At 44.1% G+C, this 21435-nt stretch overlaps 1 protein-coding gene across 2 annotated transcripts in view; it reads right to left on the minus strand.

Annotated features, from left to right (window-relative positions):
- Nucleotides 1–20948, minus strand: part of DIS3L2 (DIS3 like 3'-5' exoribonuclease 2) — a 181360-nt gene extending 160412 nt beyond the window's left edge. Inside the window, exons 1-4 of one of the 2 annotated variants that reach the window (XM_041467906.1) lie at nt 20887–20948; nt 17795–18514; nt 2460–2618; nt 2025–2167 (exon numbers count right to left, since the gene is read on the minus strand). In XM_041467906.1, the coding sequence (XP_041323840.1) occupies nt 2025–2167; nt 2460–2618; nt 17795–18491 (999 nt within the window). In that variant the 5' untranslated portion in view covers nt 18492–18514; nt 20887–20948. Of the gene's footprint in view, nt 1–2024; nt 2168–2459; nt 2619–17794; nt 18558–20886 lie in introns of both variants that reach the window. The other variant, XM_041467905.1, reaches the window with a different exon arrangement.
- Between the last annotated feature and the right edge of the window lie 487 nt (nt 20949–21435).

Below are 21435 nucleotides of genomic sequence, written 5' to 3' on the forward strand. Positions count from 1 at the left end.
AGCAATCTCAGGTCTGTCAGGAGTTTCTGTGGGTTGGACTTTCAGGAACACTTCATTGCACAGCTGCATTGCCAAGGTCCTCCAAGAATCTCAGTGTTATGGTAGGCTCTTTTCTCCCTAACAGAGCTCTCAAATTCCCATCCAAATACTTCCAGGATGCTCCAGGAGACAGCCCATGTTCAGAGAGTCATGCTGCCTGGGAGCACTCCAGTTTCCTCAGGACCATCAGATGCAGACCAATAGGTTTGTCCTCCCCTTCCATAGGCTCCTGTGGAGCCTTTTTGCAGGTTACCATGCCAGAACAATGCCCTGCTTTGGGGGATTAACACAATGGGGATGTGTTCATTCTGTCTCTTCCCATTGTAGCAAAAACCACTGAATATTCATCCATTCACTAAAGCTGCTATCAGGTTCTCACCTATCCTGGTTGAGGCTGCAGTGATGAATGGTCTTGATGAAATCATAAGGATGAATGAACTGAAGATGAGAAATACTGAGCTGGGATGCCCATGATCTAACACTCAGCTCTGAATTATTAAATCTAGCTTCTACAGTCTCTATTGTTTCCCTGACATGTGGAACAGGATGAAAGGAAAACAGACAGAGCCTAAGAAAGCACATATGACTCTTCCAGTTACGCAGCACATGACCTGGAGTAGACACTACACATTTACAAGAATTAGGGATTCCTTTGCCAGGGATCATGCAATCACAAGTCTGTGGGGACTCAGCATTTCAATGGGATTCTCAGGTAGTAGTCATAGCCTGATGTGCCTCATCTGCAGCTGCATTTGACCTCATAGGCAGTCTACACATACTACACTTAACACTATCAGGCTGTTACCAAAAATGGTGCCAAAAACACTCCTGAAGGTAAGGCAGAAGCTTTAGTTGATGCCATATGCCAGTGCAGCCATGAGAGAAGTCACAGCCTAAGGCTCCCATTTCCTCCCTCACCATTTGCTTCCCATTGCAGAAGTCTGTGATGGTCTTTAAAAATGCATTGGCCTAAGGTCCAAGTAGCCCAGTGGACCATGCTGGTGATCAGCAGGGATATGATTTCTCTCAAAGCTAAGAGTGCATGAGATTGGTCTTCAGGATGGAATCAGGCAGTCTTTTATGTAAAATCCTCATCACACCTCCAGAGATTATGCCATTCTAATGATATACAAGAATTATTATAAAATTATTACAAAAAAACCAGACAAAAATTGAGGTGATGTCATTTGAGACTCCAGTGTATTGATGAAAGTAAGTATCATAACCCCACCAATACTACAACATTAATTAAATGGCAATGGACTTGTGTTTGGGTTAACAAAGCCTCAGTGTGGATGTCATGCCTTCATTGACTTCCACCTGCCTTTCTTCTCCAGCCAGTCTGATCTCACTAGGATGCCAGGTGTGTCCTGAAGAACATTACACCATGTTGAAGACTACTATGAACATGGTGCAAGGATGCTCTCTTCTTCTCCATCTCAGCCCTGCCAATCTTCATGTAAATCTTCTTTATCCAGCAGACAGGACAGCAGGTCCACCCCCACATTCTTTAGAAAAGAACTGCTGCCTACTGATGGCAGCAGTTTTGCTGCTTCAAAAAGAAGCACAAACATTTTTGTGAGAAATTTCAGCAAGAGGTATCTTGCTAAGGGCATTTGTTTTTGCTTACACTGACACAGACAGAGGCTGCCAGCAACTGCTGTTGTTTTGAGCATCACTGGTAAAAGGAAGTGTCTCCCCAGTAATGACCAACATGGCCAGGAGACTATTCAATGAGAACTCTGCAATTTATCCCTAGAGTGGATCAGGAATTTTACAGAACATGCAATCAAACAAAAAACTACTTCAGAGGAATGTAGGAGATTCCATCCCACTTCTCATCCCACTGAGAAAGGGAAAATATCTTCCTCTGGCATCTACAAGTGCTACATCAATTCCCTGTCATCAGCTGCTGCTGATTTCCAACAACTGCCTGTGGTTTCCACATTTATCACAAGAGCATGGACACTGTACGTTTCAGGCACCTGAATTAGCTCTCCCCTTTTCAGTCCTGCTGAAACATCTTCCCTTGACACGTAGGCTTCAAATATACTCTTCTTTCTCCCTCGAGTGGGTTTATTTAGATTCTTTCTGTCACCTGAGGTTGGGACAGTAGCATAGCATCCTCCTGCAAACAAAAATTCAGAAGTGTTACCTTGCCCACCAAACATGTCTGTGTATCGTAACAGAATATGTACACAAGTTTTATATTTAAAGTTGAACTTCTGAGAACAGTTTGCCTAGAAATACTGGCACCCAACTTCAGAACACCGAAAAGCCTGGAATAATCATATTTTACAAATAATCAACAATCTTTTACAGCTCATTTTAAAGTCAATAGCATTCATCCCAGCCCATTTTTAAAGCACAGGCTTCAAGGCAGCTTATTCCTGAAGCATGTACACACACTCCTTTAATACCTCTGGGAGTTCCCAGTTGTCTGGGATTTATTCTGCTGTCTGAATTGTTCATTGTTTCTGTCTGCGATTCAGAGAGTTGCCTCTTCCTATCGAAGTTCTGGGGAGTTCTTGCAGATTCAGAGTTGTTTCTCGTCCTTGCAAACCCTCTTTTTTCTGCACCTGAAATCAAATACAGGTTTGAAATAACAAGGAAGGGAAGAGGAACCCCAGTGCCAGCTTGTGGTCCTGGTGAAGCTCACGGTCTCTAGTTCTTCAGTACAAGTTACAACCATGAGTCACATCCTTTATCCAAGAGAAACAATGTCTTCATTAGTTCATTTGTAATCTGTTGGCTCTTTGGGCCTCGTAATACACCACTAACTTATTTTAGCATAAATAAAACGCTGGAAATTACGATGCTAAAGTTGGATACAACCCTTCCAAAATCCTGGGAAATTCATTAGAGCACATAAAATGTGAAATTGTTAAACTGTTTCCAAAGTCTCCACCCCATTAAGCCCCCAAGTAGTGAGAAAATATAACCTCCCTACAACTTAATTAAGCAGGTCAGGAATCAAGGAGACAGAAAAAAATTAACAACCCCCACTGGAGTTATTAACTTAGGAGCTACCAGAGGCAGCACGGTACACAAGGACACCAGAAAGAAGTGCCAAAGCTCCAAATGTCCAGCCTGCTCAGAACAGGCCACAATCATATGAAAATATTCTGCAGAGACTCACCCCTTACTTCCCTGCCATCACCTCAGCCCCTTCCCTACAGCCAGGAGAGCAAGCAGCAGCTTCCAAAGCGTATGCCAACGCTGTTCCACGGATCAGCACATTGGAATGCAACCCAGCGCCGCGCAGCTGCCCTCTTGGCCCTCCACCTGGATACTGAACATGTCATCACAGCTTTGCCTTCCAGCCCCTCCTGGCTACGCTCCCTGGGTCCAAGCTTGTACCTGCAAGTCAGAAAACGTGCAACGCCAACTTATTTGCTACGGTGCTATCCAAGTTACAAGGCAAATTTTTTACCTGTGGTATCCTTCTCAAACCAAATAGCAGATTGCTTCACAGCAGCAAGAAAAAAATGTTTTAAAGGCTGTACGTAAGCAGAGATCTTTAAAAAATATGGTGCAACAAGAGAAAACTGCTACTTTGCCCAATCACAGAGAAAAAGCAGTATTTATATATATAATAACAGGCAAATCAGCAGGAGGGAGGGATCCTCCTAATTCAGGAGGGGAGACACCAAGACAGGCAGAGGGACAACTGAAGGTGCCAGCTCAGACCAGTCCAGGAAGAGATTACACACCACAGCAGTGTCTCCAAAGGGGAAGCTGAAACAAAGAGCAGGCTTCTGTTTTCAGTCACAATAACATAACATAGTTGGGCCTTTTTCTACACAATCAAGCTTTTCACACTCTGAGGGTGCTTCCAGGGCAAAGACTGTTTGAGGAGGCTGCAGCTGTAACACGGCAAATTTAGCACAGCAGCAAATTTAGGTTTCAGTGAGGCAACGCAACCTGTATGGCTCACATAACGGGATGGAACTAAAATTAACTGATTTGCAACTGCCTAATGAACTGATTTACAAATGTCCTAAGGGTCAAGTTAAGTTTAAAAACAGACACCAAAAGTAAAAGTACAGACTAGAGAATTGGCAACACAATTTGCTCCTGGATATGTTTTCAGAGACATTTTGGTGAAGGAATCTGACTTAAACTGCAACAGACAGGATTTTAGGCTGCTCACAGAGAGGTCATGCAATCTGCTTCATTGGAGGTTCTTAAAAATAGGTGAGACAGACGTCTGCCAGAGTTGGTCTAAGAAGAGTAGTTTTTTCCTTGAGGTAGTGAAATGGATTACACGAGCTCGTAAGGTCCCCTAAAGCCCTCGTTTCTATGACAGCAAGTCACAGAAAATACTACTATGAATTAAAGAGCCTGGGATAAAAAGGAGGCTAAAACTTAACATATAATTAAGAAGGAGCTGAAAAAAAAATAAGAGAGCATAAAACTAAAATGCAGAGGGGGGTGAAAGCAAAAAAATATCTCATGAATTGGGCAGCAAGCTAAGAGCCAGAATTCGGCACGGCAGAGAAGAGTTGTCCAAAACTTGGCTTGTCCAATGGTTCAAAAAATTTGGGGCCCCTACAGTCAAAATTAATGTACAGCAACAGCAAAGGGTGGAGAAGCATCTTTGTGTGATAAAAGCAGACATGCAGAAAGGCATCTGCACATTTTCAGCACTTTAACCTTGGGCTTGCTCTGTGAAGGGATTTTTCATTTTCTCAAACTCAAAAACAAAACTCAAAGACAAAATTCACTCAACAAACTCTGCTTCAACATGGCTGGCCTGCACAGCAGTTTACACACAGCCACTTTGGATAGTATTTGGCCCCCTTGGCCATGACATTTATGGCTAAACAAAGCCACCCCTGTTACAAAGCCACAGGCAACTGTCACAATTAGCATTCAACCGGAACACATCAAATTCTGCATGACTGTAATCTCTTGTATTTCTTCTTTTAAAAGAGACCTAACTACAGGTCACCATCTGTTTCAACTAGAGTCAGTATTTGTTTCTGCAATGCACCTGTCCCCTAAAACTGAAGTTAAAAATACCTCTCAAGATGGGCTTTCCTGCTGCCCCCACTGCCCAGCATCAATATTCTGATGCATAAACAAACATCATTCCACAAAGCAAACTGTAACTTAACTACTCTACACAGCATAGGATATATTGACACTATTCTTTCTGAAAAATCTATCACAAACATGGTTAAACCCTATTCCAGCACCATATGTGTCAGTCTTACATTTTCCTTGGTGTCACAGTTGAGTGATTTGTAAGACAGAACAAAATCTCTCATGGCAGGATGTCACACAAAGTAGCAACACATTCTAGGCATTAAAATAACCAAATACTAAATAAATTATTAAGCAATGAATACAAGAAAAAATTTAAAATAATTTCACTGGAAGGAAGACTAAAGTGCAGAGCTGAGGTTGGCTGGTCCATCCTAACAGAAGACTTGAAGCAACCACAGAGCACCAAACACATCTGCTGTGCAGAACCACTCAGGCCTGAACACAGAGCAATTCCAGTGCACAACATGTAAATATTCACAACATGCAGCAAATGCAACACGTTTAGGTGTTTATCTGGCTGCAGAGATGATGTAGAGATGCTCCCTGTGGATGTAGCCAACACTTGCCTGGGATTTCTAGATGTTCTGCCATTTTCAATGGGATATGACAAAGGACTAATAATTTGAGGAAAGGTGGTTGACTGTTCCGTACTTGAAGTCCTCTGGAGGGAGATTTGGGTTGGGAAAAAATCCCAACACCTGCACCAGGCATGGAGGCTCCCTATAAAAGCGACAGAGGGACACCTAAATAGGATCAGCAGTGCCACCAGGGAGCAGGGAAACCCTTCAAACTAGCTAAAGGGAAGCACCTGTGGGAAGCAAACACACAACTCCCACCTCCACAGCCAGAGAGGCGTGAAAGAAAAGTGGGTGTATTCATGGGCTTTCAGGACAGCTCACAATCAGTCACTCAGTTTTATTCCCATCATGGACACCAGGAAAAGAAGCAGAAAGGATGCAGTGGCTGGTTGAGCTATGCTGGAAGGACAGCACTGGAGCTTCATCCAAAATCCAGACCACCTCACTTCATTTCCATCACAACAATGACATCACACAATGGCACATTTTGGTATTTAAACCAAGGTACCTATTAATCTTTTCTCATTTGGGGTGAAAAAAATGCATGCAGGCAGCTTCCCAGAATAATTGATCTGGCTTACAGTAAGAGAGAAGGCTAGATGTTTTAAATCAGCTTATTTGGACATAATTTATACAAAATCACTCTAGAGTTTAGCTTTTGAAAAGTACTGCATTTAATTAAATTTACATCTATTAGTCAGTTGATCAACTAGATGGTCAACTAAATCAACTAAAATGCTCAACTAAACATGAAGATAGCAAGGCCAGAAAGTCTTTAATTTTATATTAAAATTTGCATATTGCTTTACATAAGAAAGAATCAAGATCCTCAATTTTATTTCCCAAAAATAAAACATTCTAACTGCCCTCTCACACCTGACAATCTCTTTGATTACTGCCAGCAGAGAAGGAAAGTATTGCTGAATCTTTATTGGCACATCCATGACAACTCCCACCCAGGATCCAGCAAGAACCAGTTTTACTTGAGAGATCCAAGTGAATTTCAAGATAAGGAGATCTTGGTATAGTTTCTCCCTTTCCTACCAAAGGGCATCTACCCTTTCACCAGACATTTTCACCTCCAAACTTCCAGCTTTCCATCTATATTATTTATGTAGATGCCTACAATAGTTAGGCAGCTCCCTGGAGTGGGTAGGACTGTGAAAGCATCACAGCAGTGCTGGTAACACCTCCGCAGTGTCTGGCCCCTCCCAGACACTATCTCAGCATGTAATGGTTCCTTTTACATTAAAAAAAAAGGAATTTATGTTGAACAGAACAATACTGTTCAAAGATTGGACAGAACAATATTGTTACAAACTTTTTCAATAAAAAATACTTGCATCTGCTATTTACTTTTATCAGTCCGTGACTGGACACCAACATGTACACTAACTCTGCTATTGCTAAAAGGATTTTCCATGGCTTCCCAGCATTAGATCATGGTCTAGCTATGGCAAGGAATCTTTGGAAAACCCTGTTTTCCAGTGAGCATAAGCGTGAGAAGAAACAGAAGCATACCCCCAGAACTGGTAACATGCAATAGAACAATTTGTTATCAGTTAATGAGACACTCTTAACACAAAGTTCCTAAATATTTGTCCATATTTCTACAATGTTCCATTTCATTGCTGACTCATTTCAATGACTTAAACCAATTTCCTTCAAAACTTCCAAGTAATTCTTCAAGACAACCCAGCTGTGCACTTAGTAAGACATGATAAGGGCACACCCATGATCTTGAAGACATGGCAGCTACCAAAAGAAGGATCACCCAACACAGCCCCTAGCCCCAAAAGCAGAAATTAACCAACCAAAGACAACAAGAACTACCCTGATACCAGCCTGTGGTTAGTCTCACACTCCCATTTAAGACTGATTAGGTTAAACACAGCAAGAAAGTTAAATAAAGCATGTTCCTGCTCATCCTTACTAGAGATTTAATGAATTAAGTGTCTAACCACAAGGCAGCCCAAGGCATCACCTCACAGATCTGTCAATTCAAGTTGGCCCTTGACTCCTGGCAGAGCTGACAAAGCAAATTTTAGAAACCATCAAAGTTGGTCTTTTAGCAAATGAATACTCTCCAAGAGCTGCCAGGAAGTTCTATCTGCAACTTTACGAGGCACTATGGATGCTGATGTGTAACAGTGTGTATTAATAGTCTCAGTACCAAAGTTCAGCCAACACAAACTCTGCCTTGTTTTGGAAAGATATCTGGGACATTAAAAAGTCCACAAACCTACACAGCCCCTGAACAACTAATCTCAGGTACTTTTGTGAATCTGTCTCTGCACAGCTTTGATGAGCTGGGGGGACACAGCTCCTGGCTGGGAGCTCTGGACAGGCACAGACCTACTGTTGGCACTGTTGTACCAGGCAACTGCCCCTTTCATCCTCCAAAGGCAATAAACTCTGCCAGCAGAAGACGCTTTGCCAGTACAAACTGCATTAACATCAGGGTGGTTTTGCTAGGATCCCTGTGTCTGCCCCTTTCATATACTTAAGCAGGCAATTTCAGAGCTATTTGATATTTTCTGCAGCTCAAAGAAGCCTCTAGAATAATTCCCTCTCAAAATTTAAAAGCCAAAATATGTTTGTTAGATTGTTTTGAATTTCTAATGCACCAGTGACATCCAGTAGATGCCGTATTATAGAAGTGATGAAGTCAAAAATCTCCAAGCACTTAAATGACTACTACAATATCCGGGATCAAATTACCACGCACAAGCAAAAACAACAGACAAAACCAACAAACACCATTGAAGTGATCTCAAATGTGAGCTATGTCAACAAAAACACTGGTCACAAGCAGGCCAGAAGTAACAAGCTATTTATGTTTTGCAAAATATTTTGCGGATTTAAGAGATTAAATGCCCAACTAATGGTAACAGCCAAATCCTTTTTTGTTCTATTTAGTTTTAAAAGGAAAAACACAAAGACAGCTGGTGGTATAGTTGCTCAGGGAAGGAGTTCTGTACCAGGAATTAAAAAGACACTCCTTGGAATCAATCTCTGTGCTGGAGCCCCAGTAGTACACATACAGGACCAAACCCCATCCACCACATTCACTGAAAGCACAGCTCTGTTTCAACCTATGTTAGAACAGTCGAGCTTCCACATTTCTCTAAATATGAAGTAAAAGAGTTCAGAGTTCTTGGACAGCCTTGGAACAGAACCATTTCCATGAATTTTACAGGATATTGAAGCCAAGAGCTTAAATAAAGTAGATGGCTCAAGATTAAAGACAAAGCAATAGAGACAAATGAGTATGTCATAGGAAAGAATTCATTAGGGATGTAGGAGTGGAAAGGCAAGACTTGGTGATATGTTATCAGTTCAGTGATGTTTCATTGCAACAGAGACCTGCAGGAGATAAACGTGGTAGGCAATATTTCAGATGCTCAATCTGGAGTCCAAGAGAAAATCTGAGTGTGTTCTCCTTATCACAAGCAACTAAAAGAAGATCCTTCTTCTCTCATGAAATGTAAATTCAAAGAATCTTAAACTGGAGGTTCTGCAGCACATTCCTCTGCTTGGTCCAAGCCAGACCACAATCAGCTGCAGCTTGATCATTGTTAAAGCTAAGAGTTCCTACAACATTGCTGTGAGTCCTCCTCAAAAGCAGCCAAGGAAGTGAACAATTTGAAATTATCTTAATAATTGAAAAGGAGGGAAAACTTCCGGGAAGGGACTATCTTGGTGGAACTCAAAAAGAATGGTAATATAACAGCACTGTAGGGATTTAGACAGATGGCAGATTGCATAATTAAGTTTAAAGTTAATTAAACAGTCATTCAAAGAAGAGAGACAATGCAAACCTACATTTACATGCACGGGCTCAGCCAAAATGCAAATTCTATGCAAATGTCCTGAACTGAGTGGATGCTGCCTTGAAATCCAGCTGTCAGAAGTAGCTCCCAGGCCCCCCAGCCTCACTAATTGACCCATTATGATAGGCCACCAGGGTCCAGCCACAGCATAAATCTAAATGTAACTTTCCACCATGAAGACAAATCAAAATAAAATGAGAAGACATGTTAAGTTAAGCCTGTCCACACAGCTCTAAAATGAGTTCAGGAGTAATTCAAAGGACTGGAAAAGCCCAACTGGTTACCAACAACTCTCTACAACATAACACAGCTCTGCCTGAGCCAGCCAGCAGGCTGTCTATGGGCATGGCTGTGTTTGTGCACCAGCACACTGTGAGCCATGGGTGCAGCCATCCAGGAACAAACCCAGAGAGCTCTCTCATCCTGCCTCTTTGGAGAAGGTGATTCTCCAAAGAGCTTTGGCAGAAAGTCTGCCAAAATCTGCACAGAAGAGTTGAACATCCAACCACAAAAGAACAAAGGGAATCCTCACCACATGGGAAACAAGTTGGCCACAGGCAGCATATCCCCCAGCCAGTGACTCCAGGTGGGGAAACACAAGCTGTCATGGTTTGTGAGGGAGTTCTTAGGGCCATGAGCTGCCTTTGGAAGTGACTGTGCCACTGCAGCTGATCATAAACGATTCAGACATCCAACATTCTTACAATGAAATACTGAGAATGAAACACTCTGACTTAGGAATGAAGGTAGCAAAAAAGTGGCATGTCCATGGATATTAAGGAAAGTCAGAAGTAGAGAGAGATGCTCGTTTCCAGATTCATGAAAATGAGGTAGAAAGGACACATATGGTGGAAGGCACATGTTGCCACTGCTCTTTTGCTTTAAGCTGCACATACTTCTTAAAAACTCCTGTGCTGCATGTCCCCAGATTTCAATATGGAACTAGGGAAAATAGTCTTGCTGACTTTGGCTTTCAGAAAGGGCCCAGGCTTTGAAAAACTGAAATGAAGAAAAATGCACAATGGATTCTTTCTGCTGCTGAAAACAATGCTGTGGAAACTGCTCCTGATCGCCAAGATCATGTGCTCACGACACCATGCTTCCACTTCCAAAACACTTCCAAGCATCCTCATGCTTGCAGGCTTTTGACTTCAGTAACTCTGACAGTAATTGCAGTTTTATTCAATTCCTCAGCAGGGTTTGTGTTGCAGGAGTACTACAGGAGCGCAGGAGCCAAGGATACCATTCCAGGCTCTGAACGAAGGGCTGGTGACGAAACTCATTTAGTAGCAATAGACTAAAAGTTTATCAAAATAGTTACTGTGCTCCAGCTGCGTGCAGCAGCGCAGTGGTGTTGTCAGGGAGGGGGTACATCTCTTTTGGTTTTCAGGACTCTCTGTGAACCTGCTCCACCCTGCTCCTGACCTCCTCACTACCTACTCCGCCTGATGACTGCACTCCTCCAGGCTTCCACTCCTGCCTTGGGATGTGGGTCAGGGCTGCTTCCATCCCCCTCGTCCTTCCATCTTCCCTAAACATATTCCACAATGCCTTTTACTCTTTGTTTTATCCAGCAACTACACTGTGAAAAGGCTTCTTCAAGACTTCAAGGAAAACACTTTAAAAACACAATATTGTGGAAGTTCTGTCTTTGATTTTTCTAGGCTTCAGTAGTTTGAGAGAAGCAAGTTGCTCAAAGATCAGAAGAAGCTAAGAGGCTTTGAAAAGCAAAATACCTGACAGGAGGTGCTAACATAGTAGAAGACATTAACAGCTGAAGAAATCAAAGAACTGCCTTCAGATTCCTACATATCCTGAGGTAACCCAAGCTGCTGCTGAATGTGTTCTTCTGCTGATGAACCATTCCCCATACTATACATTCAGTGCAGTAGGTACATAAATCACAATCCATAGCAGTGTGGGGGAAAATGCCTAAAAACATACAAACTGAACAAAACCACATTTTGGCCGCTGGCTTTTATTTGCAGAGAGGCTGGAATATTCTCCAAGGCAGGACATGCCCCATACATACATCTGTGGGCTGCAGCTGCTAGTGTTGACATTTTCCTTCAGCACCCTGGAATTTTTTTTTTTCTTTTTGTCACAGAAGACATTATTTTATGCAATAGATCACAACATTTTGTTTTCCACCCTGCCCCAGCCAAGTCTCAATTCTCTAGCTTGGCTTTCCCCACAAGAGGGAGTTTGGGATATGCAGCTCACAGCATTTAATGGTGACGGTGAGCAGGGGATTGGGGTGGGAGGGCAAAAGATGGGCAACAGCATTTGGGACAGGAAAGCTAGGAGCAGAGTTGGACAGGAAGGCAGCAGAGAAAATCCACAGCAGCCACAGGCTAGAGAGGAACCACAAGAGCCTGTGAATTCAGCTGCAAAGAACCCGGCCAACCTACCTGGATATCCGTGGTGAAGGAGACACTTGGACATCACCTGAATAACAGGCCAGACCTGACCGGGGTGCATGATCTGAGTGACCTCATGGACAGCAGAGGACAGAGGGCTTTTACAAATTAACTCCTGTTTGAATGACAGCATTTTTCAGGGGTGGAAATTGTTATCAGGGCTTCTAAACGTGCTGGTGACAGCTCACATACCACAAGCCTTGGTAAAACTGTTCCAATGGTCATTCACCCTCACTGTTAAATTGTGCTGTTATTTCAAGCCTGGATTTGTTTAGCCTCAAACGCATTATATCATAATCTGCTCAACTGAGCAGCCTATTATTGAACATCTGTTCCCCATGTAGGCAATTTACTGAAAACTCTCCTCCCCCAAGCATCTCTGTGATAACTAAAGCAGGGTTTCTCCAATCACTCACAATCCCAGCGTTTTCATCTTCCCTATGGCTGTCCTCTGAGTATTCATCAATTCATCACCATCCGCCTCAAACTGAGGGCATCACCACAGGATATAACACTCCAGAAGCTGCTGCTGCCGTGCCAAAGTCACAGAGAGTCCATACTCCATCTTCCAATTCCCATGCTCATTCATTACCCTTTTGGCCACATTTCACAGGAGGAGGACGTTCAGCTGATTAATCCACCAAGAGCTCAAAACTTTTTTCCAAGCTGTTGCTTCTCACACTGAGTTCCTCACACTGCTATCATGGCTCTGAGCTGGCAATCCAATAAATGGATTTTGTTTTGCTTGCTCCCAGTCCACCAAGTGATCCAGATGGCTGCCAGTAACTACCCGCATTATTCAATACTCTGCAAGTCATCAAAAAAAAACCCTTTTCAATCCTACAGCATATTTTCTTCCTGATGACTGACAGACATATTAAAACAGCACAGGGTCAGGACATGACACTGCAAGAACCAGACACACCTGTTGGTAACAATTCTAAAATTATTGCTGTATTTAATTAATTAATTTAGTTTGACTAAACAGGTTTTAAACCATTGCACATGCGCTGTGATTTAATTAAGTTCACACAGTAACATCCATTTTCACACCTTTGGCATCAAAACCCTAATCTCATAAGAAACTGACACTGAAGAGCTCAACAGGACCTTTGTTAAATAAATTGATGACAAGAATGAAATGATGTAAAATGAATTAAAAATCAATTCAATTCTTCCATGAGCCTATTATTTTCCTAGGACCAACACCACACTGACAGGCATAGTTACCTGCACCGCATAATGGGGGCTAGTGAGTAGAAAAAAAAAGTAAAAAAAAATAACAGGTTAACAGCAACAACATGTATTTCCACTGAGGAACATTTTCACCTAAGCACTAAGTAGGTGAAGGAAGCTCCTTCATTCACAGAGGTGAGAGCTTTGCTGCCAAATGCAAGGGCTCCTTCTGCAGCATGGTGTGCTTAGGGCTCTGGTAAAGGGCACAGAAGACAGTTATTAGATCACATACAAAAAACACAGTCCCTGCAAGGGCAAGATCTCATCTCCCCAAGAGAGGATACATCAGATATTAACTCACATACTATAGCTGATGTTTGCCAAAAAACATTAGTTGCACAAGATTCAGGAATGCAACATTTTTTCCTATCAAAAGCAAGAGAAATTTATGTTTGTGATGACGTTGCTGAACCATTAGAGAAAGGAGCATTCTATTTTTCATGTATTTTTCATATTTTTCATTTCTCAGATGGGGCCATACAGTAAATCCAGTTTTCCCTTCTCTCACATATCTTATTACTATGATTAACGTCATCTAAGGAACGTTACATTGAACCTGGCAAGATTAGCTACATTTTAAAGATTTCCACAGCAACCAACATTCTCCATTTATTGAGCTGATTCCCGTGGCCTTTAGGAGATTGCTGGCTCATGTTTACTGGTGCCAGATAGGGAGATAACAGCATTCTTGAGACCTGAACTTCACCACACAAGAATTGGAAGACTCAGCCGCTAAAAAGTATGATTATCCCAAATTAGTATTACAAGAAAGGAAAAGGAGAAGATGTGGTTCTTCCTCCAAAGTCCCCCCAGAGAAACAAAGGCAAACACACAATTATACTGCAGCATACCATGGGAAGACAAAATACCTGAGCTTTTGCCATCTTATTAAGGCTGATATTCTTGAGCACTGTTCCCATCAAACACACGGGAAAGCCAGTCCAGGATATTTCCTTTACCTATCCTGAACCTTTTAAATGTCAGGATTGCAGCCACAAGCACAACACCACCATCCAACAGCAACAATTGTTTTTAAAGCTCTGATGCTAAACACCAGCCTGCTTGCCAGCACCACTCCTTCGTGGAAGCTGCCCAAGTTGGTTAAGTACCACAGGCTGGGCAAATAAATGCCAAGTGTCAGACAGATGATAAATCAGAAAGGGCTGTGGAAATCTTCCACTGTTTCATGTTGTTACCCAGGAATTGTCTGCTTCCACTCAGGGGGCATGCTGACCCTAACAGATGGGCAAGATACCTCCATCACATCATAAACCTGAAGTTTTTAGTGAGAGGAGCCTCAGCAGGATACCTAGGGAAGCTGATAGTGTTCTTCCCAAGGAAGCTGTCTGCAGATACAGACTGAGACAATATATCCAGCCCTGCAAAATCTGAACCTACTTCAGAGCAATCAGCCTTGACCAGCATCCTGCCCCACCCAAGTTTCAACATCAACAAAGCCACCTCATTCCCAGGTACTCCAGCTCCCAAGATCCTCTGAAATCAAGCGTGGCTGGGAGATGGTACTCCACATTTGGAGGACAGTCCTTTCCTGAAGATGTCTGATTTCTAGGCTTTCCACCTGGGAATGTGCTATCAAACAGCAATTCTCCCTCAAAAAAAAGGCTAACAAGTGCATGTCCTCAAAACGCAACTGAAATCTTAGTGTTCCAAATAAAACATAGCACTCGTTGTAACCTACTTATTGAGAAAGCAAAGCATCACAAATATTGAAGTTCCACATAGCAGCCATGCAAATCTCAACTCCCGGCACATGACAGACAGATGCTGCAGAAAGAGTCAGCACATCTGTCCTCAAGAAAAAGGAGGCTTTAAGCCCTTTTACAACAACAATTTCACTTAGTCTGAAAGAAGATTTTGATTACTAACTATGGAATGAAGTGGAAAAGCGCTAAGAGCCTTTGATCAAAGCCAGAAAACAACCCAAGGGACTTGATAATTTTCTGTTAAGGAAGTTTAAACCAAATTTTAGCACCCAAAGAATCTAGAGCATTGGAGATTTAAGGGAAAATACCAGGAGGAAAATTGTATTAGATTAAAAATTCTAAGCATCACAATTTAAAGTGATATTTTAGGATTATCTTCTGGTTTAATGGGTTTTGTTTGGGAAGAAACCTGAGAGCAGAAGGTTTTACAGTGATTCTCCTTACAGAGGTTAAAACTGCACAGAAGGGAGCAACTGTGGGATTCCTCTATCTGCAGCTTTGTTTTCCCAAATCCAAGAGTGCTGATGCCACACAGGGAATCCAACCTGCAGTCTCATGACTATGTCACGTATCACATAAGGGACAACAAAGTTCTGTTCACACTCAGCTCTCTCAGCTGCAAAGCCTCCATGAAAAGCAGTTTCTGTATGGAACTCCAGACAGAACATCAGCAGAACTGAGCTCCTGCGCTCAGAGATGCCTGCTTGGGGCTCCATAAACCACTCTGCTTTCCTCTAAGGCCACAGCAATCACTCTGCCACTGAAGGGACATTCACAGGGACCAGTCCCTTGCTGCCTACAGCCTGCCCCAGGGCACTCAAAGGGTTTTCACTGATCACTATATCCACCTTCACTATTAGCTCTGCCAGTTTTAGGGTCATTGTAAACCCGGCCATAGCTAAGCCTGAGCTGAAGAGCTGTTAAGAAGAGGACAATGAAATGAAATTATATAAAGAGAGATGCTTGCCTTTGAGATTAGCTCAAAGGGCCTTTTGGAAAGCCTACAACAGTGTGAAGAGAGCTAATTTGTGAGGAAATGTCACTCCTGAAAAGATGATATGCCTAGCTCTCATGGCAGAAGCAATTCTTGCCATCACAGCTTCACAAGCCTTGATTTAAACTGATCAAACCAGACACCTGCCTATGCAAAATAATATGACTTATATCAGCATCAAGAGAGAAATACAAGCTTTGAAGTGAGAAAATATTAATCTGATACTGTGATGTGTGAGTTCTTATACCTAAGCACTTGCCTACTGCAAAATCTTCATTTCACTTAAACAAGAGTCCTAAAATACACTCAGACTGAACAGCAGAGAAGACATTTCTCTGAAACAAGTGACATATTTATTTTTTCCTATTTCTTTCCTCCCCAATAAACTGTTTTCACATCCCTGCAAGCTTTCTGGAGGGTAACCAGTTGCAGCTACACAGGAGGGTGGCTGGGGAGGCATGCAGGGGAAGAAGAGGAAAGGAGGCACTGCTGTGCAAATAACTTTCCAATAATCTTTCCAACAGTGTGAGTTTTCCACCTGGGAAGTCAAACACAAGGGTCAACATTTTCTGCTTTAGGTGTTTACACTAAACAAACAACCAGTTTTTAAAGGGGTTGTGCAACCCCACTTCCAACCAGAGCAGGAGGTCACTGGGGGTGTTTGCTTTTGAAAGCCAGGCTATTTTTACTTTATCCATGTAGGCACCTGTAATTTTTCTGGATATAAACTGTATGCCTTTGAGACTCTTCATCTGTCATCTGCTCTTCCTACGCTTCAAAAGCTGAAGGAAGTGAAGTCTATTACGACAGGCCAGCACAACAAATAGTGTTACAATGAACCATGTAAAAAAAAGGCCTCCCAAAAATCAAGCTCATCAACAAATTTTACCATAATCTGCATTAAATCTCTATCTGTGATCAGTCTCACAAGCACTCATGGAAGTTTACCAACTTTAGCACATTATGTATCACCACAATCTCAAAAATAACCCAGAAAAATCATATTACTTGCCCCTCTTGAGTCTTAGGGCTTAGTTTTTAAGACTGATTTAGCTAAACAGTTATTTAATTTTCAGTTTAAGAGTTGTGATAGGCTTCAGGCTGATCTTACCCAGCTGAGAAATCCATCTCTCTTATTACAGAGAATTTAACATGGTGACATTTATGAGTTCCTTCAGTAGTAGCGCATTAAGATCAGGCTATCAAAGTATTTCAGCATAAATAACATTCAGAGAAAGTTTTCACCCATTACATTGAGAAAAGAAATTTAAAGTGTCTGGTTTTGGTTCCTTGTTCATATTGTGTTCTGAGGTTCTTTTAATAAAAATTTTACTTATTTATCCCTAAGTAGGCTTTTTGCCTTAAACATCACATTTAAGAGGCACATTCATTTTAGTACTGCAAAATGTGGTCTCTTTGTTACTAACAGCAAAATTTCCTGGAGTCAACACTCTCTATCAGGAATTGGCTATTATACAGACATCTTAGCCCCTGAGTATTAGATTTACCTGGACCAAAAGCAAACCAGCACTCCAGATTCAAAGAGGCAATGCAAAGAAAAGCATGACTGTGCCCTGAGTCAGCTCAGATCCAGTGGTCTTATTAATCTGGACTCTACACCACAGAAATTGGGCTCTTCTAGACCTGAGCTGATCCTGGAAGCAGCACAGCCACAGTCACAGAGTTTAGGCCAGGGAATTAGGCCCTGCCAGCACCGAGCTGGCTCCACATGAAGGCATTTCACATGCCACATGGCTTACTTGTAAACCAGGACAAAGCCACCCACAGGTAACCAAGGGCTGACTAACTTGGACAGAGCAGGACTGGCTCCTGTTAACTCATTCATGACTAACACATTGCATTCAATTCCACAGCAATTGTAGCAAATGGACCAAACAATTCATCAGAGTGAACTCACCTTGGGCTTGACCTGGAGACAAGTGACTGTTTTTTCTGGCATTCATTGCCAGCACATCCTCAACAAACTGTTCAGTCAACAAGTGTCCAGCTGCTGTATCAGTGTTGGCAGGATATCTGCCTCGTTTCTTATGTTTCTTCCTCCACATGTCCTCCTCCTCCCTCTCATCAGAACCAGAAGATTTCTGCAGAGCCCCTCGGTGTCTCAGGCTGTTTGATGCTCTCCCACCAAGGCTGTCACTCACATTTAACAGGCCAGATGCAGTTCCACGCTGATACACATAATAGTCTTCCTCCACCTCCAAGTCTCCCTCTGGACTAACAATGGCATTTTTTTTAAGAGAACATCTGTTCAGAGCACTTTGGGGTTTATCGTTCTCAAACCCAGGCAGGGGCTGTTCCAGGTGAGATGTTCTGACTGGTGAATAGCTGTGCATGTTTATCCCATTCCTGACTGGATTATCCTTCACCAGGCCTCTCCTCAGAGGCAGGTCCACATCCAAGCTGGGGTCATTGGAGAAGCCTTCTTCCAGCTGCATCTTCTGTGCAATGTGGTTCAGGTAGGACTGGAAGCGGCCGCTGTGGTGCTTCTGCAGGAGCCTGGCATAGGCGCTCTTCTGGGAGGCAGCTGCCTTGCTCAGTCCCTCCTTAGCACCTTGGGCAGAAGCTGCACTTCTCACAGACCCCAGCTGGTCCATAGTGCAGTGAAAGGCCCAAACTTCTGAGAGTTGTAAACAGATACAGAGGAAAAAAGGTTTATTTTCCTGAAACAAAGTGTCAAATTATTGATTACACCAAACGACACAGAAGAATAACATTTTTGCAGAAAAGGAATTCTGGGTTTGTAAATCATGCCAGTGTGGGAAAGGGGTTTCACAATGTACTCAACACTTGCCCTGCACCAAATCACTCTCCATAACCTATAAGTGGTCACAAGCCCATAAACTGTACCTGCCCACACACCACATAAAGAGGGATTTTGTCCCACCCCAAATATACAGGATTCCTTTAATCTGCTCTTCCTTGCCTTTGAAAAAGCCAGGAAAATTAAAGCAGCAACTGACAGACTGACAAGAAGCAGCAGTTTAGTGGTTATCAGGAGCAAAATCTTGTCATGTCCAGCCCAGAGTCCTCAAAAATAACTGCATCCTTACTGAAGCTCTTCACTGTTGCTGTCAAAAGCAAACACTGCCTGTCACCTCCCTCCCACAGTGACTGACACTTCTCCATTGCACAGGACAGTTCCTTCAAATACCAAAACTACCCATTTCAGCTTGTCTTTTTAGTCATGAACTCCCTCCCAGTGCAACAGAAGTAAAATAATAATTATCTTGCGGGAGCTCCTAATTCTTACTGACTGAGACACACTGCCTGCAGCTCCATCCAGCACCAATTTCTGTAGATGGTGTCACATCTCCACCTTTGCTACATGAGTATGAAACTTAAGCAGATCAAGCAACTTTCAATTCCTTTCCAGGTGCTTTAGCTTTTAAGCTTTTGGAGCAAAACAATCTACTAAATTATGCTCAGCTACTTTGAGGTAAATTACAGGTATAGACAGGACACAGCAATGATTTTTGCTGTATGTAAAATCGAAGAAGAATGTAAGAATTTCTTGATAATGGAGCCCAGTGCAACTGCTGGCTTCTGTGTGTTTTCATAAAAATGCCTCTTTTTCACTTCAGGACAAGTTTGAAGCTGAACAGCTGAACTTCACCCCAGCTGGTACATGAAGAATTTCAGGGCTCACTGTCTTCTCTGCTATCCCAGAACCATGGGGCACTGTACTCTAAGTTTAAATAAGGATGCTGCCCATTAACCTCTCCCTTCCCTTCTCTAAGCACAGAGATGTTGGCAGGACAGAATACGGAGATCAGCAAAAGCGAAATTTATATTCACTTCCCTACTCCCACCACGCCTGGAATTTTTCTTTGCCCTTACTCAGCCCTCTTCTCCCTTTCACTGTTGTTGCACAGAGGATAAGCAGCCAGGCAGTCTCCACCATGCCCACCCTGCCTGGAAGGGGGCATTACCCAGCAGGGACCAAGGGCTGCAGAGCCAGCTCCTCCTCGGCGTGCCTGCTCCGGCCCTTTTGGAGAAACAAGGTGCATTGCACCGGGATTTACTTCAGTAACTGGGCACGGATGTGAGCGGGCTTCACAATGCAAAGCAAAAATTAAAAATCCCTGAACAAATAGGAAAAATTCTTTATGTGGTTTGCGATTCTTGTTCCTAAGATTTTCCATTGGTGCTGGCCAATAACTAAACTCTTCTAATAGACTGACCTGCTACCGAGCTATTACCCAACACACACGGGTAGGCCTACACCAGCTTTGAACGTCACCTTCTCCTGTTGCCAAGGCAACAGAAGCAGATAACATTTATAAAAGCCAGTGAGACTACTCTCCAAACAATGGTTTGGTTCCAGGAGACAGGAATTTGCCATTCTTATTTACCAGTAAAGAACAAACATTCACAGCTCGTTTTCACAGTATTTTCTACAACTTTAACCACATTAGCAGTCAGCAACCGCAGCACTGAAAGACACAAGCCCCTCCGCATTACAGTTTCATTATTAGTCTTCTTCTGCGGGCAACCAGGAATTGAAATATTCCCCAGAGGGCGGAGGGAAGGCAGAGGTGGGTACAGGTATATCCGCCCTGCTGGGCACGGTGATAACGACGAGTGAAACGCCACGAAGGCCGCGCAGAGGGAGGCCGCTGGCTGAGCCGGGCGCAGGGTGAAAGCCGCCCCTGTTTTTGTCACCCGGCTGGCTCTGGGGTGAGCACTGCCCCGCACCACACGCCCGCCGGGGTGTCCCACTCCCCGGCCAACGCTCCAGCAGCACAGAACCCCGCACCCTCGGCACCCTCGCCCGCCGCCTCTCCTGCCAGGAGCCCCCGGCCCCCCGGCAGCGCGGCCCGGGCCGCCAGCGCGCTCCTGCCGGGCCCGGAGCCGCCGGACAGCGACAGGACAGCGAACTGCGGGGCCCGGCTGCGGCGGCGCTGCCACCGGGCTGACCGCTGCTAGGCCGGGCTCCGCAGGTCCCCCCTCCCCGGTCCCGGTCCCCGTCGCCGTCCCTGTCCCGCTTACCGGCGCCGAGGCCGCTCCGCTCCGTTTGAATGTCCCAGCGCCCCGTCCGCTTCCGGGGCAGCGGCGCCTACGGGCCGCGGCGGGGCCCAGAAGGGCTCAGCGCGAAGCGCTCGCTCCTCAGCCGGCGCGGCGGGGTGGGCGTGGGGATCCCCGGCCGGGGCTCCGGTTTCCCGTGTCCCAGCCCCGCTCCCTGCCCTGCAGAGAGGTTCCCGGTGGTCCGGGGGAAGGGGAGCCTCCAGGCAGCCTGGGCTCCTCTCGGCCAGGCACAGCCTGTGAAGCTGGGAGCCCACCGGGCATGGCGGGGCCGTGGGAGGCAGGAGGTGCCGGCACCCGGCCCGGAGTGCCCCAGCCTGCCGGGTTTGCAGACACCGGGATCCCGGGGGGTTTGGCAGCCACCTGCTTCCAGCCGGGACCAGCGGAGCCTCCTGGGATGGGTTGCTCCAGCTTAAGGCCAGCGCTCCAGCTTCGTCCAAATTTGTATCCAGATCAGTGAAAAAAGCAAGGATAGCTGATCTGATATTGTAAAGATCTGAGTCTGGTGTTGTTCCC

Source organism: Pyrgilauda ruficollis, unplaced genomic scaffold, assembly GCF_017590135.1.
Source record: "Pyrgilauda ruficollis isolate IOZ18807 unplaced genomic scaffold, ASM1759013v1 scaffold21, whole genome shotgun sequence".
NCBI classification, from domain to species: domain Eukaryota; kingdom Metazoa; phylum Chordata; class Aves; order Passeriformes; family Passeridae; genus Pyrgilauda; species Pyrgilauda ruficollis.